Source organism: Cottoperca gobio, chromosome 6, assembly GCF_900634415.1.
Source record: "Cottoperca gobio chromosome 6, fCotGob3.1, whole genome shotgun sequence".
Lineage (NCBI taxonomy): Eukaryota > Metazoa > Chordata > Actinopteri > Perciformes > Bovichtidae > Cottoperca > Cottoperca gobio.
The window spans coordinates 27,629,529-27,651,286 of NC_041360.1; the positions used below are offsets into that span (position 1 = coordinate 27,629,529).

The 21,758-nt window shown below is 44.2% G+C and overlaps 1 protein-coding gene across 1 annotated transcript in view; it reads right to left on the minus strand.

The window, feature by feature from the left end:
* Positions 1–21,758, minus strand: part of lamb4 (laminin, beta 4) — a 47,699-nt gene that overhangs the window by 14,037 nt on the left and 11,904 nt on the right. The window contains exons 13-23 of the mRNA XM_029433970.1: positions 21,461–21,635; positions 13,343–13,468; positions 13,059–13,244; positions 12,277–12,389; positions 11,928–12,048; positions 11,538–11,718; positions 8,435–8,578; positions 8,046–8,277; positions 3,856–4,013; positions 3,220–3,444; positions 666–883 (exon numbers count right to left, since the gene is read on the minus strand). Coding sequence (XP_029289830.1) covers positions 666–883; positions 3,220–3,444; positions 3,856–4,013; positions 8,046–8,277; positions 8,435–8,578; positions 11,538–11,718; positions 11,928–12,048; positions 12,277–12,389; positions 13,059–13,244; positions 13,343–13,468; positions 21,461–21,635 — 1,879 coding nt within the window. The remainder of the gene's footprint in view (positions 1–665; positions 884–3,219; positions 3,445–3,855; positions 4,014–8,045; positions 8,278–8,434; positions 8,579–11,537; positions 11,719–11,927; positions 12,049–12,276; positions 12,390–13,058; positions 13,245–13,342; positions 13,469–21,460; positions 21,636–21,758) is intronic.

The following is a 21,758-nucleotide window of genomic DNA, read 5'->3' on the forward strand; positions in this document are numbered from 1 at the left end:
TCCCTCTCTATCTGTATGCATTTATGTAAATGTATGTTACTAACTCACCATCCGAGGTATCATCCCCGGAGTGTCTGTCTCTCATGTGGCAGGTTGCCACTGATAAAGTTTACGTCAGGATCATGAATCGTGACAGCGCCTGCTGACCTGGTCCTGCTGGACACCGGGAAGCCTTATTGATGTTTTCCTGGATTCATCCATACTTTCTATTTCTTTTTTTTCCAACACAACATAATTTCTGTCAAATGTTATATTTGTACTATGTTGTTTATCCTGTACACACGACATCTATTGCACGTCTGTCCGTCCTGGGAGAGGGATCCCTCCTCAGTTGCTCTCCCTGAGGTTTCTTCCATTTTTTCCCCTTTAATTATGGGGTTTCTTTTTAGGAAGTTTTTCCTTGTGCGATGCGAGGGTCTAAGGACAGAGGATGTCGTAACCTGTACAGTCTGTAAAGCACACTGAGACAAATGTATAATTTGTGATATTGGGCTATACAAATAAACTTGATTTGATTTGATTTGATATACATATATACATACACATACATATATACATATATACATACACATATATATATATACATACACATATATATATATATATATATATATATATATATATATATATATATATAATGTGTGTGGGGGGGGGGCAGGTCTCACCTTTCTGCAGGTGTTGCTGAAGGTGTTGACCGTGTCACAGCTGCAGGGCTGACACCCCGAGGCTCCGTCCAGGTTCCAGTATCCGTCCTCACACTCGTCACAGAGGACGCCCTGCACCCCCGCCCTGCAGGGACACTGTCCCGTCCTCGAGTCACAGAAACAGGGACTCCCCAGAGGACACTGGGTCACCTCCGTTCCTCGCCGGTCACAAGAGCACTCTGGGAAATACACAATAAATATATTAATCAAAACACCCTCACGACCTGCTTACCTTTCAAACTCTTCTCTCCTCTTTCTCTTCTTCAATTTCAGAAGCGAAAAGCACTTTCTTCCAACAAAAAATTCAATCCTCTTTCTCCAATCACAAAAAACCTTTCTCTATCTTCTCCACCCTCCTCAACCCTCCCAGTCCCCCACCTCCTTCTTCCTTCCTACCGTCCCACTTTGTCAACTACGTTGTAAAAAAGATAGATGACATACGCTCTTTATTTTCTGACTTGCCGACTAACATCATTTGTTCACCATCCACATCACTTCCCCCCCCTCTTACTTCTTTCTCCACTCTCTCTTCGAATGAAGTTCTATCTCTCATTACCTCTACCCGTTCTACCACCTGCCCCCTCTGGACCCTATCCTTTTCTCACCCATCTCATCAACACCTCCTTAACATCTGGTTGCTTTCCTAACAATCTTAAGGAGGCAAGAGTGAACCCTCTCTTAAAGAAACCCTCACTCGATCTTTCTGAAGTCAACAACTACAGACCTGTCTCTCTTCTTTCTTTTCTTTCCAAAACACTTGAGCGTGCAATCTTTAATCAACTCTCGTCTTACCTTCACCAGAACAACCTTCTTGATCCGCACCAATCTGGTTTTAAGGCAGGCCACTCAACTGAGGCTGCCCTCCTCGCTGTCACTGAGGAACTCCACACTGCTAGAGCATCCTCCCTCTCCTCTGTTGTCATCCTTCTGGACCTTTCTGCTGCGTTTGACACAGTGAACCACCAGATCCTCCTCCACACCCTCCAAGAACTGGGAGTCTCAGGCTCTGCTCTCTCCCTGCTTGAATCCTACCTAAAGGATTGCACCTACAGGGTAACTTGGAGAGGGTCTCTGTCGGACCCCTGTCAACTCACCACCGGTGTACCTCAGGGCTCTGTCCTGGGGCCTCTCCTCTTTTCACTGTACACCAACTCAATTGGATCTGTCATTCACTCTCATGGTTTCTCCTACCACAGCTATGCAGATGACACTCAACTGATTCTGTCTTTTCCCAGATCTGAAACCCAGGTGGAGGCACGGATCTCGGCTTGTCTGGCTGATATCTCTCGGTGGATGGCGACACATCACTTGAAACTCAACCTTGACAAGACCGAGCTCCTTTTCCTTCCAGGTAAGGGCTCTCCCATCTAAGACCTTACCATTAACATCGGCTCCTCTGTTGTTTCCCCGACTCTGACTGCAAGGAATCTGGGTGTGACGCTGGACAACCAAATGTCCAACATCGCTGCAACAACCCGCTCCTGCAGATGCACTCTGTACAACATCAGGAGGATACGTCCCCTACTGACTCAGAAGGCGACACAGGTTCTTGTTCAGGCTCTTGTCATCTCCCGCCTTGACTACTGCAACTCCCTCCTCGCTGGACTGCCTGCATGTGCCATTCGACCTCTACAGCTCATCCAGAATGCAGCCCAAATTGAACGACCTCCCCATTGATGTGAGAACAGCAGACAGTCTTCATACCTTTCGACGCAGACTGAAAACTCACCTGTTTCGACTGCACCTCGGCGAATGAAGAAAACTAAATAACTGTACTTTGTATGTTGCACTTGTATTGGTTTGGCTTATTTATAGCTAATAGTTTCTGTATGTTGCACTTATGTTGTTGCACTTCAAACTGGCTATTTGAAGACAGTGTTCACTTATACGATTGTACCTATTTGAAGCTATTGTACTTACAAGATTCTTGCTGTTTGGAGTTGTATCTCCATGATTGTTTGCACTTTTTGTACGTTGCTTTGGACAAAAGCGTCAGCTAAATGAACTGTAATGTAATGTAATGTAATTACATAGTGAAATATATCAGATAAAGTCAGTGACAAACTTTAGAGCTTTGTCTTTACATGAAGACGCTGCCTGATGGTGTTCACAAGCATTATTTACCTCAAAACCCTCTACGTGCTCACTGGACCCCCTACCTACCCCGTTTTTAAAAACGATTATAAGTATTGTTAAGCACTCTTTGTACACAGACACTTTCCCTTTAGAGAAGGCCGAGGTTAAACCACTTCTCCGTGTTTAGTAACTGTAGCCCCGGTCTCTGAGAGCCTGTGAGTCTCTGGGTTAAAAGGTGCTTTATATAAAGTTGTATTGAGAAGAGACGATAACGCCGGGGAGGCTGATACGTATTTAAAACGTTGACATTAAATGTATCCCTGGTTTTGAAGGAACGTACAATGCCTTATTATTTGATTGTTATTATTATTATTATTATTATTATTATTGTTATTACCATTGTTATTGTTATTGTTGTTGTTACTGTTGTATCCTTTACCTTTGCAGTCCTGCTCCAGGGCGTTGCCGTAGTGACCAGGTTTGCAGTCCTGGCAGCCCAGCCCCGTCGTGTTGTGCAGGCAGTGCTGACACCCCCCCGTCACGCTGTCGCAGGCGTCACGGTCGTCAGGGTCGATATTGTTGTTGCAGGGACAACGATCACAGCCGACGCCTGGAGACGCCAGGTCACCATAGAAACCAGGGCTGCACCTGTCGCAGTGCGGGCCTGAGACGACATCATGTTAATAATATAATCATAATATAACATTATGTTTCCCTCTAGTGTCAGTCTAGTGTTAATACTGTGGTTTGAATAAATAAAACATTATCTTTTATTTTTCTCTGCCAGATGAAGACGCTGTAGCATTAATGCTGAAGTCTCTGTCCCAAAAACTGATTTTCCCTGTCTACACACCAAAACTGAAAATTATAACGTTTCTGAAAATCTTCACCTTGGCCAGGGTTTTGCTATTTTCAGTGACTTAAAGCGGCGTGTTCAGGGTGTACTGCTATGTACGTGTAGCTAGACTAGAACATTTGACCCCATAAAACCAACTCTATGTTTCCTTCACTCTCCTGATCCGTGTCACGTCGGACTTCAAGGTATTTCCTTAAACACTCTCCGGCCTGCTCCTACCTGTGTGCCCCGGCCTGCAGTTACAGGTCAGACTGAGGGATTGTGGGTCGTGTTGACAGGAAGTGGCAAAGAATCGTCCGCTGCCCTGAACGTCCGGACACTGGCAGGGCTCACAGGGCCGTCTGGAGACACGGTCACCATAGTACCCCCCAACACACCTGCATCAGCAACACAGGAAGTCATCAAAACCAAAACCTCTTAAATATCCACGAGATCCACAAGATCCAGTCTGAAAACACAGACATCAGTTTGGTGTATGAGGATTAAATATATACTTTTATATCACATACACACATATATATATCCATCCATCCTTCCATCGTCTACCGCTTATCCGGGATCGGGTCGCGGGGGCAGCAGCTCCAGTAAGGAAACCCAATCTTCCCTTCTCCGGGCCACATCCTCCAGCTCCGACTGGGGGATCCTGAGGCGTTCCCAGGCCAGTGAGGAGATATAATCTCTCCACTGAGTACTGGGTCTTCCCCGGGGTCTCCTCCCAGCTGGACGTGCCTGGAACACCTCCCTAGGGAGGCGCCCAGGTGGCATCCTTACTCGATGCCCGAACCACCTCAACTGGCTCCTTTCAACGTAAAGGAGCAGCGGCTCTACTCAGAGTCTCTCACAGATGGCTGAGCTTCTCACCCTATCTCTAAGGGAGACGCCAGCCACCCGTCTGAGAAAACCTATTTCGGCCGCTTGTACCCGTGATCTCGTTCTTTCGGTCATGACCCAGCCTTCATGACCATAGGTGAGGGTAGGAACGAAGACCTTTGCCTTCTGGCTCAGCTCTCTTTTCGTCACAACGGTGCGGTAAAGTGACTGTAATACCGCCCCCGCTGCTCCGATTCTCCGGCCAATCTCTCGCTCTATTGTCCCCTCACTCGCGAACAAGACCCCGAGGTATTTGAACTCCTTCACTTGGGGTAATGGCTCATTCCCTACCCGGAGTAGGCAATCCACCGGTTTCCTGCTGAGAGCCATGGCCTCAGATTTGGAGGTGCTGATCCTCATCCCAACCGCTGCACACTCGGCTGCGAACCGATCCAGTGACTGTTGAAGGTCACAGACCGATGATGCCATAAGGACCACATCATCTGCAAAGAGCAGCGATGAGATCCTCAGGTCACCGAACTGCAACCCCTCTCCTCCACGACTACGCCTCGATATCCTATCCATGAAAATCACGAACAGGATTGGTGATAAAAAGCGACTCAAACCGACTTACTGCCGAGTATCCGGACACAACTCTCGCTTTGGGCGTACAGGGATTGGATGGCCCTCAAAAGTGACCCCCCTCACCCCATACTACCGCAGCACCTCCCACAGTATCACCCGGGGGACCCGGTCATACGCCTTCTCCAGATCCACAAAACACATGTAGACCGGATGGGCGTACTCCCAGGCCCCCTCCAGGATCCTTGCGAGAGTAAAGAGTTGGTCCGTTGTTCCACGACCAGGACGGAATCCGCATTGTTATTCTTCAATCAGAGGTTCGACTACCGGCCGAACCCTCCTTTCCAGTACCTTGGAGTAGACTTTACCAGGGAGGCTGAGAAGTGTGATACCCCTGTAGTTGGCACACACTCTCTGGTCCCCCTTTTTAAATAGGGGAACCACCACCCCGGTCTGCCAACCCCTAGGCACTGTCCCAGACTTCCACGCAATGTTGACGAGGCGTGTCAACCAAGACAGCCCCTCAACACCCAAAGCCTTCAGCATTTCTGGACGGATCTCATCAACCCCTGCGGCTTTGCCACTGTGGAGTTGTTTGACTATCTCAGTGACTTCCATCAGGGAAATTGACGATGATCCCCCATCAGCTTCTAGCTCTGCCTCAACCATAGAGGCCGTGTTAGTCGGATTCAGGAGTTCCTCAAAGTGCTCCTTCCAGCGGCCGATAACCTTCTCAGTTGAAGTCAGCAGGGTCCCACCCTTGCTGTACACAGCTTGGATGGTTCCTCGCTTCCCCGTCCTGAGGTGCCGGATGGTTTTCCAGAAGCACATATATATATATATATTATATATATATCACATACATATATATATGTATGTGATATATATATAATGTATGTGTGTGTGTGTGTATACACTATATCAGGGGTCGGGAACCTATGGCTTGTGAGCCATATATGGCTCTTTCGATGACGCGATATGGCTCGCAGACAATTTAGAGCTGACATTTGATATGATATGATTAACAAGTAATAAATAATTATACTGTGTCATTTTAAAGTAAAACATTTACCAGCGGATTTTGTTTTAGTTCTCCCCTCTCCTTTCCTCCACTGTCTCTGACTGTAACTGTGTGCGCACGTGTGTGTGTGTGTGTGTGTGTGTGTGTGTGTGTGTGTAGGGGGTGGAGCCCCGCCCTTCGCGAAACAGCTGAGGAGAAACTGCACAAAGCAAGCAGTAGACCAGGGGTGTCCAACTCGATCACAGAGGGGGCCAAAATTAAGGCATCGTTTTGGGGTGAAGCTTGGAAACTGTGCAGCGCCCACAGAGTCATACTTCGCCTTGAGTGTGTCGTTACACTGGAGGTCAATCAGCTCCATTTGGATGTTCACAGGTGCTGTTTCCACGTCAACTGCAAACTCTCACTACATCATACATGTCCGTGATCACACGGCCCTGAAGCTGGAGGTTTAACAGTGAGATGCTTGGTTATGTCGCACAAACAGGCCAGCTCAGTGTTTCCCTTTGCTTCCAAAAACTGGCAGATTTCCTCATGCAACTCCAAAAATCTATTCAGCACTTTCCTTCGACTCAGCCATCGCACCGCCATGTTCAGAATGTATCTCCTCAAGAAAAGACTTCAATTGGCTCTTATAAAGTTAACTGTCTGTGTTACGGTGCTTATTACTTGTGCCATCTCCAGAGCTTTACAACACAGCACTTCCTGGTGTATGATGCAGTGATACACCATCAGCTGCATCTTCTCTCGCATCCTGCCCACTAATCTGCTCTTTTAACTACATCGCAGGATCTCCATATGGAAATACATTTAAAAATATTTGGCTTTTATGGCTCTCCCAGCCAAAAAGGTTCCCGACCCCTGCACTATATGGACAAAAGTATTGGGCCACCTCCACATTACACCTACAGGAGCTTTTATAACATCCCATTCCAAACTTATCTATGAAGTTGTTCCCCCTTTGCAGCTATAACAGCTTCCACTCTTCTGGCTTTCTACAACATGTTGGAGTGTGTCTGTGGGAATTTTTGCCCGTTCATCCAGAAGAGCATTAGTGAGGTCAGACACTGATGTTTAACGAGAGGGCCCGGCTCGCAATCTAGTTCATCCCAAAGGTGTTCAATGGGGTTGAGGTCAGGGCTCTGTGCAGGCCAGTAAAGTTCTTCCACACCAAACTCGTCCCACCATGCCTTTATGGACCTTGCTTTGTGCACTGGGGCACAGTCATGCTGGAACAGAAAAGGTTTGTCCCCAAACTGTTCCCACAAAGTTGGAAGCATAGAATTGTCCAAAATGACTTGGTAAGCTGAAGCAATGTGTCAAGCATTGTGCTTGGTGATGTAAGACTTGCATGCAGCTGCTCGGCCATGAAGCTCCCGGCGCACAGTTTTGGTGCTGATATTAATGCCAGAGCTGGTTTGGAACTCTGCAGTTATTGAGTCGGCAGAGCTTTGGCGACTTTTACGCACTATGCGCCTCTTCACTCGGCAACCCCGCTCTGTAACTTTACGTGGTTTACTTTTGGCCATATAGTGTATATATACAAAATAAAATAAAACAGTTTGGTCCATGTTATATATATATATATATATATATACGTTGAAAGGAGCCAGTTGAGGTGGTTCGGGCATCTAGTAAGGATGCCACCTGGGCGCCTCCCTAGGGAGGTGTTCCAGGCACGTCCAGCTGGGAGGAGACCCCGGGGAAGACCCAGGACTCGGTGGAGAGATTATATCTCCTCACTGGCCTGGGAACGCCTCAGGATCCCCCAGTCGGAGCTGGAGGATGTGGCCCGGAGAAGGGAAGATTGGGGTTCCTTACTGGAGCTGCTGCCCCCGCGACCCGATCCCGGATAAGCGGTAGACGATGGATGGATGGATGGATGGATATATATATATATATATATATATATATATGTGTGTGTGTATATATAAATGTGTGTGTGTATATATACACACACATGTATATATTTGTGTGAATATATATAAAAATAAAAAACCTGTCACAGTTTGGTCCGATGGTGTGGTCCCTGCAGTTCAGACACTCTCCAGTTTCCTCATCACACGCCTCCGACAGTCCATTACACTCACAGGGTCGACAGAAGGGAAAACCCCAGAATCCAGCGTGACAGCGATCACAGCGCTGGCCTGTGACCTCTGCATGACATGAGCACTGACCTCTGACCTGATCACAAAGCTCCGACACCGAACCACGAGGGTCACACTCACAGCCTGCAAAACAAATAGCAGAGACAAATCATCATCGACTAACATCCATTAATTTGTCCTCAAAATGTTAAGCACATCAGAAAGAAATTATGTTTATCTGCTTAATTTTGTGTCATCATTTCAGAAGTGCTTTTGGACTTTTGTTGTGATAACTCCTTACGTTGGCAGCCGTCGGGTCCGAAGCCAAAGGTCAGTGGTGCACAGGTATCACAGCAACGGCCAATCACATTGGATTTACATTCACAGAGCCCGCCCAGTTTACTGCAGGATGGTCCGAGAGAGCCGACAACGTTACACCTGCAAACTGACGAGAGGAACAACACAGAGAAAAACTTAGAAAACAAAATGAAAAGATGTTCAGAAAACCATCAAAAAACAAGAACAATCAGGAATCTGGAAGTGAAACACAAGATATTGGAATGCATATTTAAAAAAATAACATTACATTTAGCTGACGCTTTTGTCCAAAGCGACATTAAGTGCAAACTGTCGTGGAAATTTATCATATAATGTTCTGGTTATATTTTATTTCTATAGAGCTGTTGTTTGGCCTCACAGCTGTAATACACATATCTGGTGTCCCTGTCTACTAGCAGTGGACAGACAGTAGGTGCACTGTGACCATCATCAGGCAATTAGCAGATGGATGTTAACAGTTGTAATTAACATGTGATGTCCTCGACCTTTTGTTCCCATTTGGTAGACAGATATGTGTTTTAGCTGTGGTCCTGCTTGAGCAGCTCGACTGTATAAATTATGCGTTTCTGTAAACTCAGGTCAGATACTTGTAGCACATGTTGGTGCAGGTTCTGTCCTTTCAGCTGAAAACTATGGATTCTGTTGAACACTTCTGACTTTTCATTAAATAACACCAAAGCTCTAACTTCTATATTTGTTCATTTCTTACCAGTAGGTGATTCGTTTTGGAATTATCACCACACAAACAATCATGAGAATACTTTCTCCAAACAGTAAAAATCTTGCAGCTACATTAGCTTCAAATGAGCCAACTAATTCAAGTGCTACACAGAAATAAGATTGTTATTTATTTATTATTATTATTTATTATTGGCCAAGGTGCAGGCGAAACAGGTGGGTTTTCAGTCTGCAGAAGGTCTGAAGACTTCCTGTTGACCGGACATCAATGGGAGGTCGTTCCACCATTTTGGACCCAGGATAGCAAACAGGCGGTTTTATTTGAGGGGTATCTGGGTCCCACTCGCAGTGAGGGAGCAGCGAGCCGGTTGACGGATGCAGAGCAAAGTGAGCGAGCTGGGGTGTATGGTTTGACCTTGGCCTGGATCTAGGAAGGGCCTGATCCTATCACAGCACGGCTGACATCTCCACTAACTGATGTCAGACAGACCACCAGAGATTTGGACCTCCACCTGGTTTCAGACCGGGGCACAGACAGAATCAGTTGAGTGCCGTCTGCGTAGCTGTGGTAGGAGAAGCCATGAGAGTGAATGACTATCTTGTAGTAACAAGGTAACCTTGAGTTACCTTGTAGGTCCTGTAGGTAGGATTGGAGCAGGAGCGAGCAGAGCCTGAGACTCCAGTAACGAGGTAACGAGGGTTAGACCTTAATTTGGAGAGGGGTGGAGTTAGAGTGAGGGAAGTGATGGGGATGGTGAACATTTGATTTCAGTTGGTGAGTTGGAAAATGAAGAACGTACGTCATCTATTTTCTTTACGAAGTAATTGACAAAGTGGCAGAAAGTAAGAAGGTGGTGGGGGAGTGGGGGGCTCAAGGAGGGTGTAGAAGATAGAGAAGAGTTTCAGAGAGGAGGGGACAGTAGAGAGTAGAGAAGAGGACAGAGAGGAAGGAGAGAGGCAGCAAAAGTTACGGTGGACAGGTGCAGTGTTAGTGGAGTTAGGTTTGTTAGACTGGGAGAGAGCAGGAGGAGAGGAGAGACAAAAAGTCTGTTGACTTCTCTGACTGGATGTTGAAATCACAGAGAAGAAACGAGCGGACGCCATTTCAGGGATGTTAGAGGATTATGTCCTCCAAAAACTCCCCCAAAGGATGGGATAGAACAAGAATGTTTAATGTAACCGCTGAGTTACAGTGACAGTAATGTGCATAGAGAGAAACTCGATCTGGGGGAGATCATCAGAGCAGGGGGTGAGAGAGAAGTTGTGGAAAGAGCAGCAGGGGGGAAGTGTGATCTGCTGTGATCCAAGTCTCACTGAGAGCAAGGAAGTGGAGAGATCCAGCTCCACAGACCTCCTGTGACCAGGTGCTGCGAAGGAGCGGGAGGGACAGACAGAAGCAGAGAGGTCGCAGTGGTGTTGTGAGTATGTGAGGCTATAATATCTACGAGAGGACACACGGACAGGAAGGGGAAGTTTACACATTTCAATAGAGAGGGAAGAGCAGCAGAACCAGATACTGAGCCAGTTACGGCTAGCTGAGCTTCACACTCGTCCTCCCACCAAGACTCCTGAGAAAGACTCCAGAGAAAGACTCCAGAGAAAGACTCCTGAGAAAGACTCCTCAAAAAGACTTCTAAGAAAGACTCCCGTTTCTTTGTCTTCCTGAGTCTTAGTCTGAACCTCGATCACTCGTTTTTCTCCAGATATTTTGCACACACACACACACACACACACACACACACACACACACACACACACACACCAGTCCTGTGACGGCCTCAGAGGTGGCCCTGTCCTGTCCTTCCCAGGCTGTGTGCTTAACATGTGTTTCAGGAGGTTGATTGGTAGAGCTGAGACCTTGTCAGTAATGCAGCACACCTGAGCAGGCTGGGCTCAGGCTATAAAGCAGACCTACAAGATCTTCTCGTCTCATCTTCACCTTGGGCTGCTGACTGATCCTATTATTTGCTTGTGCTTTGTGTTTCTGTCATTCACTTAATTAAACCTTAGAGCAAAGTTATGGATTGTGTGGTTTCCCTCCTTGTCACCTCCTTTCGAGCCCGGTTGTGACAGTCCCCAGACGTCCTGATGCAGCAGCACAAACTCAACAGATATAAACACCAGCAGCAAACAAAGATTCAGCAGAAAAACCTATTAAAGCATAAACAGGTACATTTAGTAAACAATATTCTCACAGATTCCTCAAGATTCAAAATGCACTCCTGCCGATGAGTTAAACTAGTTATAAACAGCTCTGTTATATATTAATGTTAAATATTTATTAACAGTTTGTTATATATTAATGTTAAATATTTACTAACAGCTTGTTATATATTAATGTTAAATATTTACTAACAGCTTGTTATATATTAATGTTGTATACTTACTAACTGCTCCGCGGTGGATTCGTGCCGACATGCTCTTGGCGAGTCCCTCACAGACTTTGGGTAGCGGCTCTTGTGGTTGCAGCTCTGCAGCCAACCCAATGCAGCGAAAGCGACGGAAAGAGTCGAGGTCCGTCTGGGAGCAGAAATCTTGGACAGACTCGATGCTGGGAATCAAACCCATCTAAAAATATACATATGTAAATAATTCTCATTGATCTTTGATGGATTGTTTCACTTCTTGCATTGTGAGTTTTAGAAAAATAATGAATGGACTCCATGTTTATCACTACAACATGTGTAGATACACAAACACTGACACACCTGCAGTTACTTATTATTTGGACTGTCAATCACTCACAAGGAATTTAGGCTGAACAGATGAAGACTCACCGAGTCGATGAGGACGTGTGAGTTGGAGGAGCCGTCAGATCCGGGCTGTTGGTTAAAGACGACGTCCACAAAGTACCGACCGCCTGCGTTCAGACACACCGGAGAGTCCAGAATACCCCCTCTGGAGACAAATAAACAAACAAATGATTAAACAATGACAGTGAACAAACAAACTTCAACAAACATCAACATTGAGCCATCAAACGTAAACAACAACAGCAAACAACATGGCATATCTGACAGCGATCTCTAGTGGTCGCAATGTGAATAATAAGAAACATATTCCAGACAATGGACGGTTTTTGCTTCACACCTGAGCCGTCATGTGACCTTTCTGACGGTGTCTCACCTGGAGTTTCCAGGTAGAATCAAAGTTTTACTTCCTGTCGGGTCGCTGCTGCAGCCGCCGTCGCCCAGTGACGCTGCGATGATACTGACTGAAGCCAGCCAATCAGACGGAAACTGAGGAAGAAACATTTCTCATTAAAGCCGTCAGAAAATAAAAGTCAGCATGCAGATAAAGTTTACCTTTTTATTATTACGTGCTTCTTTTCAAACTCTGGCATTTTCTGTTAATTATTTGTGTCTGAAGTGTTAAAATGTAATGTTGTAATTATCCTTAATACCAGAGTTTATAGAAAACAATTATAGAACAAATGATAAAAAACAATAACATCAGAGAGTTTTGTTATGTAATATCTGAAAATAAAACTCTTACTTTCAGTACGTATCTGCCCTACAAAGCACACAAAGCTGTTGCATGCAGTATGCAGACAACTGGTACATAGTACTTCATTCTAACATGGCGCTTTGAACTTTGACCCTCACGCTCATATATTTGCTGTGCAAAGGATTTTGGGTAAAAATAAGAAAAGCATGCTGCTTCAATGCTGCAAAAAAAGACAGGATGCAGTAGGACATCCTTGTACTTTTGGCATACTGCATTTAACATACTAGATATTGGGACATACTAAATATTTTCTGGCACACTAAATAGTATGGTAGTATGGGTATTGGAACGCACCTCTGGTCTGTAAAAACTTGCACCAAAATCAGAACCAGGACCAGGACTGAAACCAGGACCTGGACCTGGAACAGAACCTGGACCACAACCCTGGTAGTTCTCTTTACCTCCGGCTCGTAACGAATCACTAGCTGGTAATCCATGGATGACGGGAGGTTGTCCACAGTGAACCTAAGCCCTGCCCCCTCCAGCACTCTGACCAATCCCAGGCCAGTCCAGGTGATCAGCTGACCCACCGTCCTTTGACGAGGGATGATCTGCAGGGCATAACCCGTCTCCAGAGGAAGGTTCTGCTGCAGGACGGAGACAAACAGGAGTCAAACTCAAGGCTGAGATCTGACTGGCCGTCTGACAATGTAATGTGAAACAGGAAATTAATAAAACGTCCCACCTGTCTCTTCTGGCGAGCGAGGTGTCGAGTCCTCCGAACCAGAACCACCCGTCCATTAGTGAACTTTAGGTTGTACCCCTGCTCTCTGAAATACTTCTCACAGCGCGGTAAAACTACGGGGTTCAACTGGAAGTACACAAAATACACATTGTTAGAATATACTGATACTAGCAAAGCAATACATTAATACCTCATTGAGCGATCACCACTGATTTATGGTAAGCACGTCATTTCCGGTTTTCCTACGTTTCTGTGTTGCTGGTAGCGTACTTCAGCTACAAATGAATCATCTTGTTGATAGTGCTGCTGCCTCACTGCGAATAACACTTGACTCTGTTGCTCCTCTAAAGAAGAAGATCATAAAACAGAAAAAGAAAGCTCCGTGGCTTAATTTACAAATCCGCAAACTAAAACAAAAGTTGAGAAATCTTGAAAGCAAATGGCATTCCACCAATCTGGAAGAATCTCTTTTAGTCTGGTTAGATTATTTTAAAACATATAAGAAGGCTCTCCGTAATGCCAGAACAGCTTATTACTCTTCATTAATAGAAGAAAAATAAGAACAACCCCAGAGTTCTGTTCAGCACTGAGGCTGACAGAGAGCCACAGCTCTACAGAGCCTTCTATTCCCATATCTCTCAGTAGTGACGACTTCATGAGCTTCTTTAACCATAAAATTATTATTAATATTATTAATAATTATTAGTGACAAAATTAATCTCCTCCTGCCCTCAAGATATTAGATATTTTCTTTACGCAGACATGTATAAACATGCAATACAATTTCAAGCTGGTTTGAAAGATTTATTAGTAAAGTTGTGTTTTGTACATTTCAGACATGTCAGAATGAAATTGCTGTGCAGACGGATCCCCCTCCATGGATACACCACAAGTCTATGCAGGCGCGACCACGTGTCAGGTCAGCTGGACTGCAAGTTCCAATCCAGGTTGGTTGTTCCAAAGGTCAGCATCATAATATTGATATGTAAGATACAAATACAGATACACACATACACACGTGTGGTGTTGTGTAGTGCTTTACGGTAAGCGTGTCATTTCCAGTTGTTAATGTTTCTTTGTTGCGAGTAGCATGCTTCGGCAGCTCCAGCTCGACTCAGTTAATGTTGTTATATTCTTGATCACATCGGCTAATTAGCTGTCATCTATCTAAACCTATACTTGTACTTCCTAAGCACTTACAACTCTCTCCTTATCCTCCTTCTCTTAGCGACTCTCGCTAAATCCTCAATTCTTTACGCTCCTTTCGGCTCTGCTAACATTAGCTGCTGTAGCTCGGCAGCTAGCGATGGCATCTTCCTCTTCTGCTCTCTCCTGCTCGGTGTGTTTCATGTTTAGCTATTGCTCTGCCTCCTTTAGTGATAACTGTACGTGTATTAAATGTAGTTTATACGCAGGGTTGGAGGCGAGTTTTAGAGGGATAGATGAGCGGCTCCACACCATGGTTAGTCAGCGGTTAGCAACTGTAGCTGTTAGCAAGCCCCCTGTAGCCGGTGCGGGCCGACCAGTGGTATCTCCTGTTAGCTGTCCCCCGGCGGGGCCCGAGTAGCCGGGAGACTGGGTGACTGTCCGAAAGAAGTGTTATCAGAAGCCCACGGTTCACCACCAACCGCTTGGTGTTTCTAACAGGTTCTCCCCCCTCAGTGACACACCAGCTGAGAAGCCAACTCTGGTTATCGGTAGCTCAATTTTGAGATACGTTCATTTTGAGACACCAGTGACGACAGTCACGTGCATTCCGGGGGCCAGAGCGGGTGACATAGAAGCACATTTGAAACTTGCTGGCTAAGGTTAAACGTAAATACAGTAAGATTGTTATTCACTTCGGCGGTAATGACACGCGATTGCGTCAATCGGAGTGTACTAAAGTTAATGTGGAGTCGGTGTACATATGCAAAGACGATGTCGGACTCCGTAGTTTTCTCTGGTCCTCTGCCAAATCTTTTGAATGATGACATGTTTAGCTGCATGTCATCATTCCGTCGCTGGCTCTCATGGCGGTGTCCAGATAATGATGTGGGCTTCGTAGACAATTGGCGGACTTTCTGGGGAAGACTCGGTCTGATTAGGAGTGACCGCATCCATCCTACTTTGGCTGGAGCAGAACTCATATCCAATAATATTACAAAGTTTATTAGTGGACCTAACCCATGAAAACCCAGAGTTGAGACCAGGAGACAGAGTTGCAGTCTTACACACCTCTCTGGGCTTCTTTCCGGGCAGTCACCCACTCAAATCCCCATAGTGACTGTGTCTGTCCCAGGACCACTGAAATGAATCAAATCTATGGTTAACGGAAGGAGTTATACATGAAAATCTAATAAAAATAAACACCACCGCTGCAAAAGTGCAACTAAATTGACAAATTAAATGTGGGCTCTTAAACATCAGATCTTTATCAACGAAAGCTGGATTGGTAAATGATTTAATATCAATGATATTAAATAATATTAATGATTGATTTATTTTGTCTGACTGAAACCTGGCTGAGACATGAAGAATATGTCAGTCTAAATGAATCCACTCCACCTGGTCATATTAATACTCACATTCCTCGAGGCATTGGCCGAGGAGGTGGAGTTGCGGCCATATTTGACTCAAACCTCTTGATCAATCCTAAACCTAAACTAAACTATAACTCTTTTGAAAGCCTTGTTCTTACGCTCTCAAACCCAACATGGAAAACAATAAAGCCAATTTTATTTGTTACTGTGTACCGCCCTCCTGGTCCGTATTCTGAATTTCTATCTGAATTCTCAGAATGTTTATCAAGTTTAGTCCTTAAAACAGATAAAGTAATTATTGTAGGTGACTTTAATATTCATGTAGTTGTTGATAGTGTGAAGTAAATAAACTCCTGATTGTATTGTGTCACATTTAATGATTATCACATGTACTCGTCCACCTCAATCAAAATGTATTATTGCACAACATGTATTTCTGCACAAATGTATAATGAGCACTATATTAGTTATGAATGTGAAGCACTGTAGGTTCTCTTCAAAGAGTTTCAGGTCTACCTCCATCTCGTCACAACAAGACTGCCCACCAAGGGGCATAACCGCGCCAACATGGACCAATGAGGGACGACGACACCCTTCTGTAGAGAATATAGAAAAATGTTTATGATGTTTTTGTACCACTTTCACTTTTACCAACAGACAGCTGACTGGCTCTTTATTGATTCGGACTGTGGACTTGGTGTGTGAAAGTGTCCTCGGCTGAGGGTATTTTTGAAATGCTGTCATCATCACTTTAAATAAATAAGTATCTTGATCAACTAGAAGTTTACTGGATTCAATTGAAAGACAATCACAGCGCCCTTTGGGCTTCAAAACCCAACAATAGTGACAGCCTTAATAATGCGTTTATCTCAATATTAGATTCAATTGGGTTCAGTCAGAATGTACATGAACCAACTCACTGTTTAAACCACACTCTGGACCTTGTTCTGGGATATGGTGTTGAAATTGAAAGTTTATGAAAATGAAAAAATGAAAGCTCCATGGCTTAATTTACAAATCCGCAAACTAAAACAAAAGTCGAGAAATCTTGAAAGTAAATGGCGTTCCACTAAATTGGAAGAATCTCGTTTAGTCTGGTTAGATCATCTTAAAACGTATAAGAAGGCTCTCTGTAATGCGAGATAGAAGAAAATAAGAACAACCCCAGGTTTCTTTTCAGCACTGAGGCTGACAGAGAGCCACAGCTCTACAGAGCCTTCTATTCCTCTCAGTAGTGACGACTTCATGAGCTTCTTTAACCATAAAATTATAATTATTAGAGACTAAATTAATCTCCTCCTGCCTTCAATTGGTTATGACTTAACTTCAACCTCCGGAATTCCAAAAACATTAGTAACTCCTGAAATATATCTAGACTGTTTTACTCCAATCAACCTTAATCAACTAACTTCAACAATCTTATCGTCTAAGCCAGGTGTTGGGAACCTTTTTGGCTGGGAGAGCCATAAAAGCCAAATATTTTTTTATGTATTTCCTTGAGAGCCATATATTTAATACATTTGAATGTAACTTTAAGCGTGCATTTTTTAAAGAATAACACATCTCCGAGTACTAATAGCGGTATCAGTGTTTCATTGAACAGGTGCTCTTTTATTAAATAAACTAAATGCTTACGTTATTTATCACGTTTATGTGCACATTTCAGTGTTTACTGCACGGGTGTCAAACTCTAAAAACTTTTATCCGGCCCGCGAGATAATATCATATGTCTGTCATAACTGGCCTGCCGGTTTTGGTAATTAAATCAATGCATGGCACAACCACGGTAAAATACATATTCGAGGAAGTATCTAAATGTGTGAATGAAATGAAAGTTTTTGGAAAGCAAAGGGAAAGACAGATCTCTGGGACGAAAGTGGCGATGTGAGCTGGCCTTTTTGTGCGACATAGCGAAGCATCTCACTGTTAAACCTGCAGCTTCAGGGCCCTGTGATCACGGACATGTATGATGCAGTGAGAGCTTTCTAAGCCGAGCTTTCTGTGGGAGACTGATGCAGCAAGGAAACTTTGGTCACTACGTGGTTCCAAACACTGACAAACCATCTCCACTGCTGTGTTCCCGACAGCATTCTGCTAATAAACTGAGCGCATTTGCCGACTTTGCAGCTCGGAAATTTAAATTGAACTGCTCAGCAATCCGTTTGCAGTTGACTTAAATATGTTCCATATCTTTTTGCACTTTATCCAATATGTGTATCCTGTTCAATAAATGTGGACCGTGTTTGGCCTTCGACGTAGTCCCAGTTTTTAATGTTGGCCCTCTCTGTGATTGAGTTTGACACCCCCGGTCTACTGCTCGCTTTGTGCAGTTTCTCCTCTGCTCGGTTTCGCGAAGGGCGGGGCTCCGCACCCTACGCACACACGTGTGAACACACCTTAACCTACAGTCAGAGATATATTGCGTTATCGAAAGAGCCATAGGTTCCCGACCCCTGGTCTAAGCCATCAACCTGTCTTTTAGACCCGATTCCAACTAAACTGTTTAAAGAAGTTTTACCATTGATTAACACCTCGTTATTAAATATGATCAACTTTTCTCTATTATCTGGCTACGTACCACAATCCTTTAAAGTAGCTGTAATAAAACCACTTCTTAAAAAGCCTAGTCTTGATACAGAGGTTTTAGCCAACTATAGTCCGATATCTAACCTTCCCTTTCTCGCTAAGATCCTTGAGAAAGCAGTCGCAAAACAGTTGTGTGATTTTTTACATGATAGTTTATTAAGGTTTTTCAATCTGGATTTAGAGTTCATCATAGCACAGAGACGGCACTGGTGAAAGTTACCAATGACCTTCTATTAGCATCAGACAGTCCATGCATTTGTTACTTCAAGGCTGGATTACTGCAACTCATTGTTATCAGGTTATCCCAAAAAGTCGCTTAAGACTCTTCAGTTGATCCAAAATGCAGCGGCATGTGTATTGACAAGAACAAGGACACGGGATCATATTACTCCTGACCCTAACCCTAACCCTAACCCTGTGTCTCCATCTTGAACACTGTGTCTCGAGCTGGTCTGTTTCCACCACGTTAAACTCACCCGCATGATCTAAATCATGGGTGGGGAACCTTCGGCCTCCGGGCCGTATACGGCCCACGAGACCATTTGATCCGGCCCTCGAGGTAATTCATAAACACACTCAAGAAAAAATAAATAAATAAATAAATCTAGACCGCATTAGATGGGCGATTGACTGTTTTTCCTGGCCAAGGTCAGGGTCCTTGAACACAGCACAAGCGGAACGTGTCATCACGTGGTCACTTCAATTTTAAACGAGACTGTTGTTGACGTCATTGAACGCAGCATGGAGAGTGTAAAACAGAGAAGTGGATGCGGAATGTCACACTTTCCAGGAGAAATGGACAAACGTTTATTTTTTTGAGGAAGTAAAAGGCCAGTGTACCTAGTTTGTGCGGACGTACTTGCAGTGAAACACGAAACATGTCAAACTGCACGAGCTGAAAGGACGAGTACGTTTGGATAAAGTTAACGCTCTTCGGCAGAGTTCGGCCCAACAAGCAGCTCTCTGCAGAGCGGAACATAAACACATGGACAGATAGACAGGTAGACCACCACACCAAGAACAGACTATTCCACCACTGCTGTGCAATTATCACTGCCATGTGCAATATTCACTTTATTTTCTATCAACACTTGGTACTTCTATTATTTTTTAATTTATTTAATTATTGTTTACTGCCTTTTTACTTCATATGTTCTTTTGCTGTGACAAGATACATTTCCCCATTGTAGGACTAATAAAGTATTTCTGATAAAACAGAAAGATACATGGTTAAAAAAGTTGCTTTTTTGCACAGCATATAAGAAAAGTGAAATGAATGGGCTGCGTCTTAAACATTTGTTGCAGAGGTTATGAGTTCAATAATTAGTATGGCCCTCGAAGGATGTTCGAAAAAATGGCCCTTGACATGAAAAAGGTTCCCCACCCTTGATCTAAATCCACGACACCGGCATCCTCTTCAATAAACTCCTCTTCATGAAAGTGCAACGAGTCTATTGACGACTCACTGTCACTGGATTCTGTTGAAATATTCGAGCCAGAGTCCGACATCGCTGCGTCTGCCATGCCATGTATTCAACTGGTGGACTGTGTTCTACTTGTCATTTCAGAAAATGGCGTCTGCAGTTTCCGGTAGCGCCAATGTCAACATCGGTGGTTGACATAATAAATCGTGATTTATTAAATACTCCGGGCATTGTTTCATTAATAACACATTATTTTGCACCACAAATAGCATTTACTATCATCAGTAGAATTGCATGTGTATCATTTTGTAGGCTCTTTAAATATTCCTTATAAACCAACTAGAGCATTGCGCTCCCAGAATGCAGGGTTACTTGTGGTTCATAGAGTCTCTAAGAGTACAATGGGAAGCAGAGCCTTCAGCTATGAAGCTCCTCTCCTGTGGAACCAGCTCCCAGTTTGTTCTTGAGGCAGACACCCTCTCCACATTTAAGAGTAGACTTTCCTTTTTGATAAAGCTTATAGTAAGGGGTGGCTCAGGCTTGCCTTGGACCAGCCCCTGGTTATGCTGCTCTAGGCTTAGACGGCCGGGGGACACCTCTCCTCCTTCTCTTCCTCTCTCCTCCTTCTCTCCCTCTCCTCTTCCTCTCTATCTGTATGCATTTATAAAATGATAATAATAATAAAAAAAATAAAACTGTTCTTTGTATGTTGCACTTATATTGGTTTGGCTTATTTGTAGCTAATAGTTGAATTGGTATTCTATTGCTTCTGTATGTTGTACTTTTGTTTGGCTTATTTGAAGCTAGTGTTCTGCACTTTAAGTATTGTAGCTATTTGAAGCTAATGTACTTGCAAGATTCTTGCTGTTCGGAGTTGTATCCTCATGATTGTTTTCACTTTTTCGCTTTGGACAAAAGCGTCAGCTAAATGAACTGTAATGTAATGTCATTTATGTAAATGTATGTTACTAACTCAGCATCCGGGGCATCATCTCCGGAGTTTCTGTGTCTCTCATGTGGCAGGTTGCCACTGATAAGGTTTACGTCAGGATCAGGAATCGTGGCTGGGCCTGCTGCCCTGGTCCTGCCTGACGCCAACGTTTATATATATATATATATATATATATATATATAGACACCGGGAAGCCTTTTTGACATCCAAGATTCATCCTTTTTTTTTTTTAAATGTATAATTACACCATCAGGTCTGTCACATGGATGTTGTATTTTTACTATGTTGTTTATCCTGTACACACGTCATCTATTGCACGTCTGTCCGTCCTGGGAGAGGGATCCCTCCTCAGTTGCTCTCCCTGAGGTTTTTTCCATGTTTCCCTCTTTAATTGTTGGTTTATTTTAGGAAGTTTTTCCTTGTGTGGTGTGAGGCTCTAAGGACAGAGGGTGTTGTATGCTGTACAGTCTGTAAAGCACACTGTGTCATTTGTGATATTGGGCTATATAAATACATTTGATTTGAAATTTGACTTGAATATAGTTAGTACACACTGATGCTAACAGATAAATACACATTAATATAGTTAGTACACTGATACTGTCTAATCTCTCCGATCGTCACATGTACACACCAGAGAAGAAGAAGAAGGAGGAGGAGGAGGAGGACTTCCTCCGTGCAGCGGAGCAGCGAGCTCCGCTTCATACAGGAAGTAGTCCAGTGGAGGCAGGAAGTACCCTGGGGAGGGATCAGAGCAGCGGCGACCTGCCATGTTGGGTAAACAGTGACACTGCCCCTCCGGAGAACATCTGAGGACAACAAAATAAAGTTAGTTTAGTTTAACCTGCTAATCATGTGTTTCTTATAAAAAACTTTCCTTGGACCAGCCCCTGGTTATGCTGCTCTAGGCTTAGATGGCCGGGGGACACCTT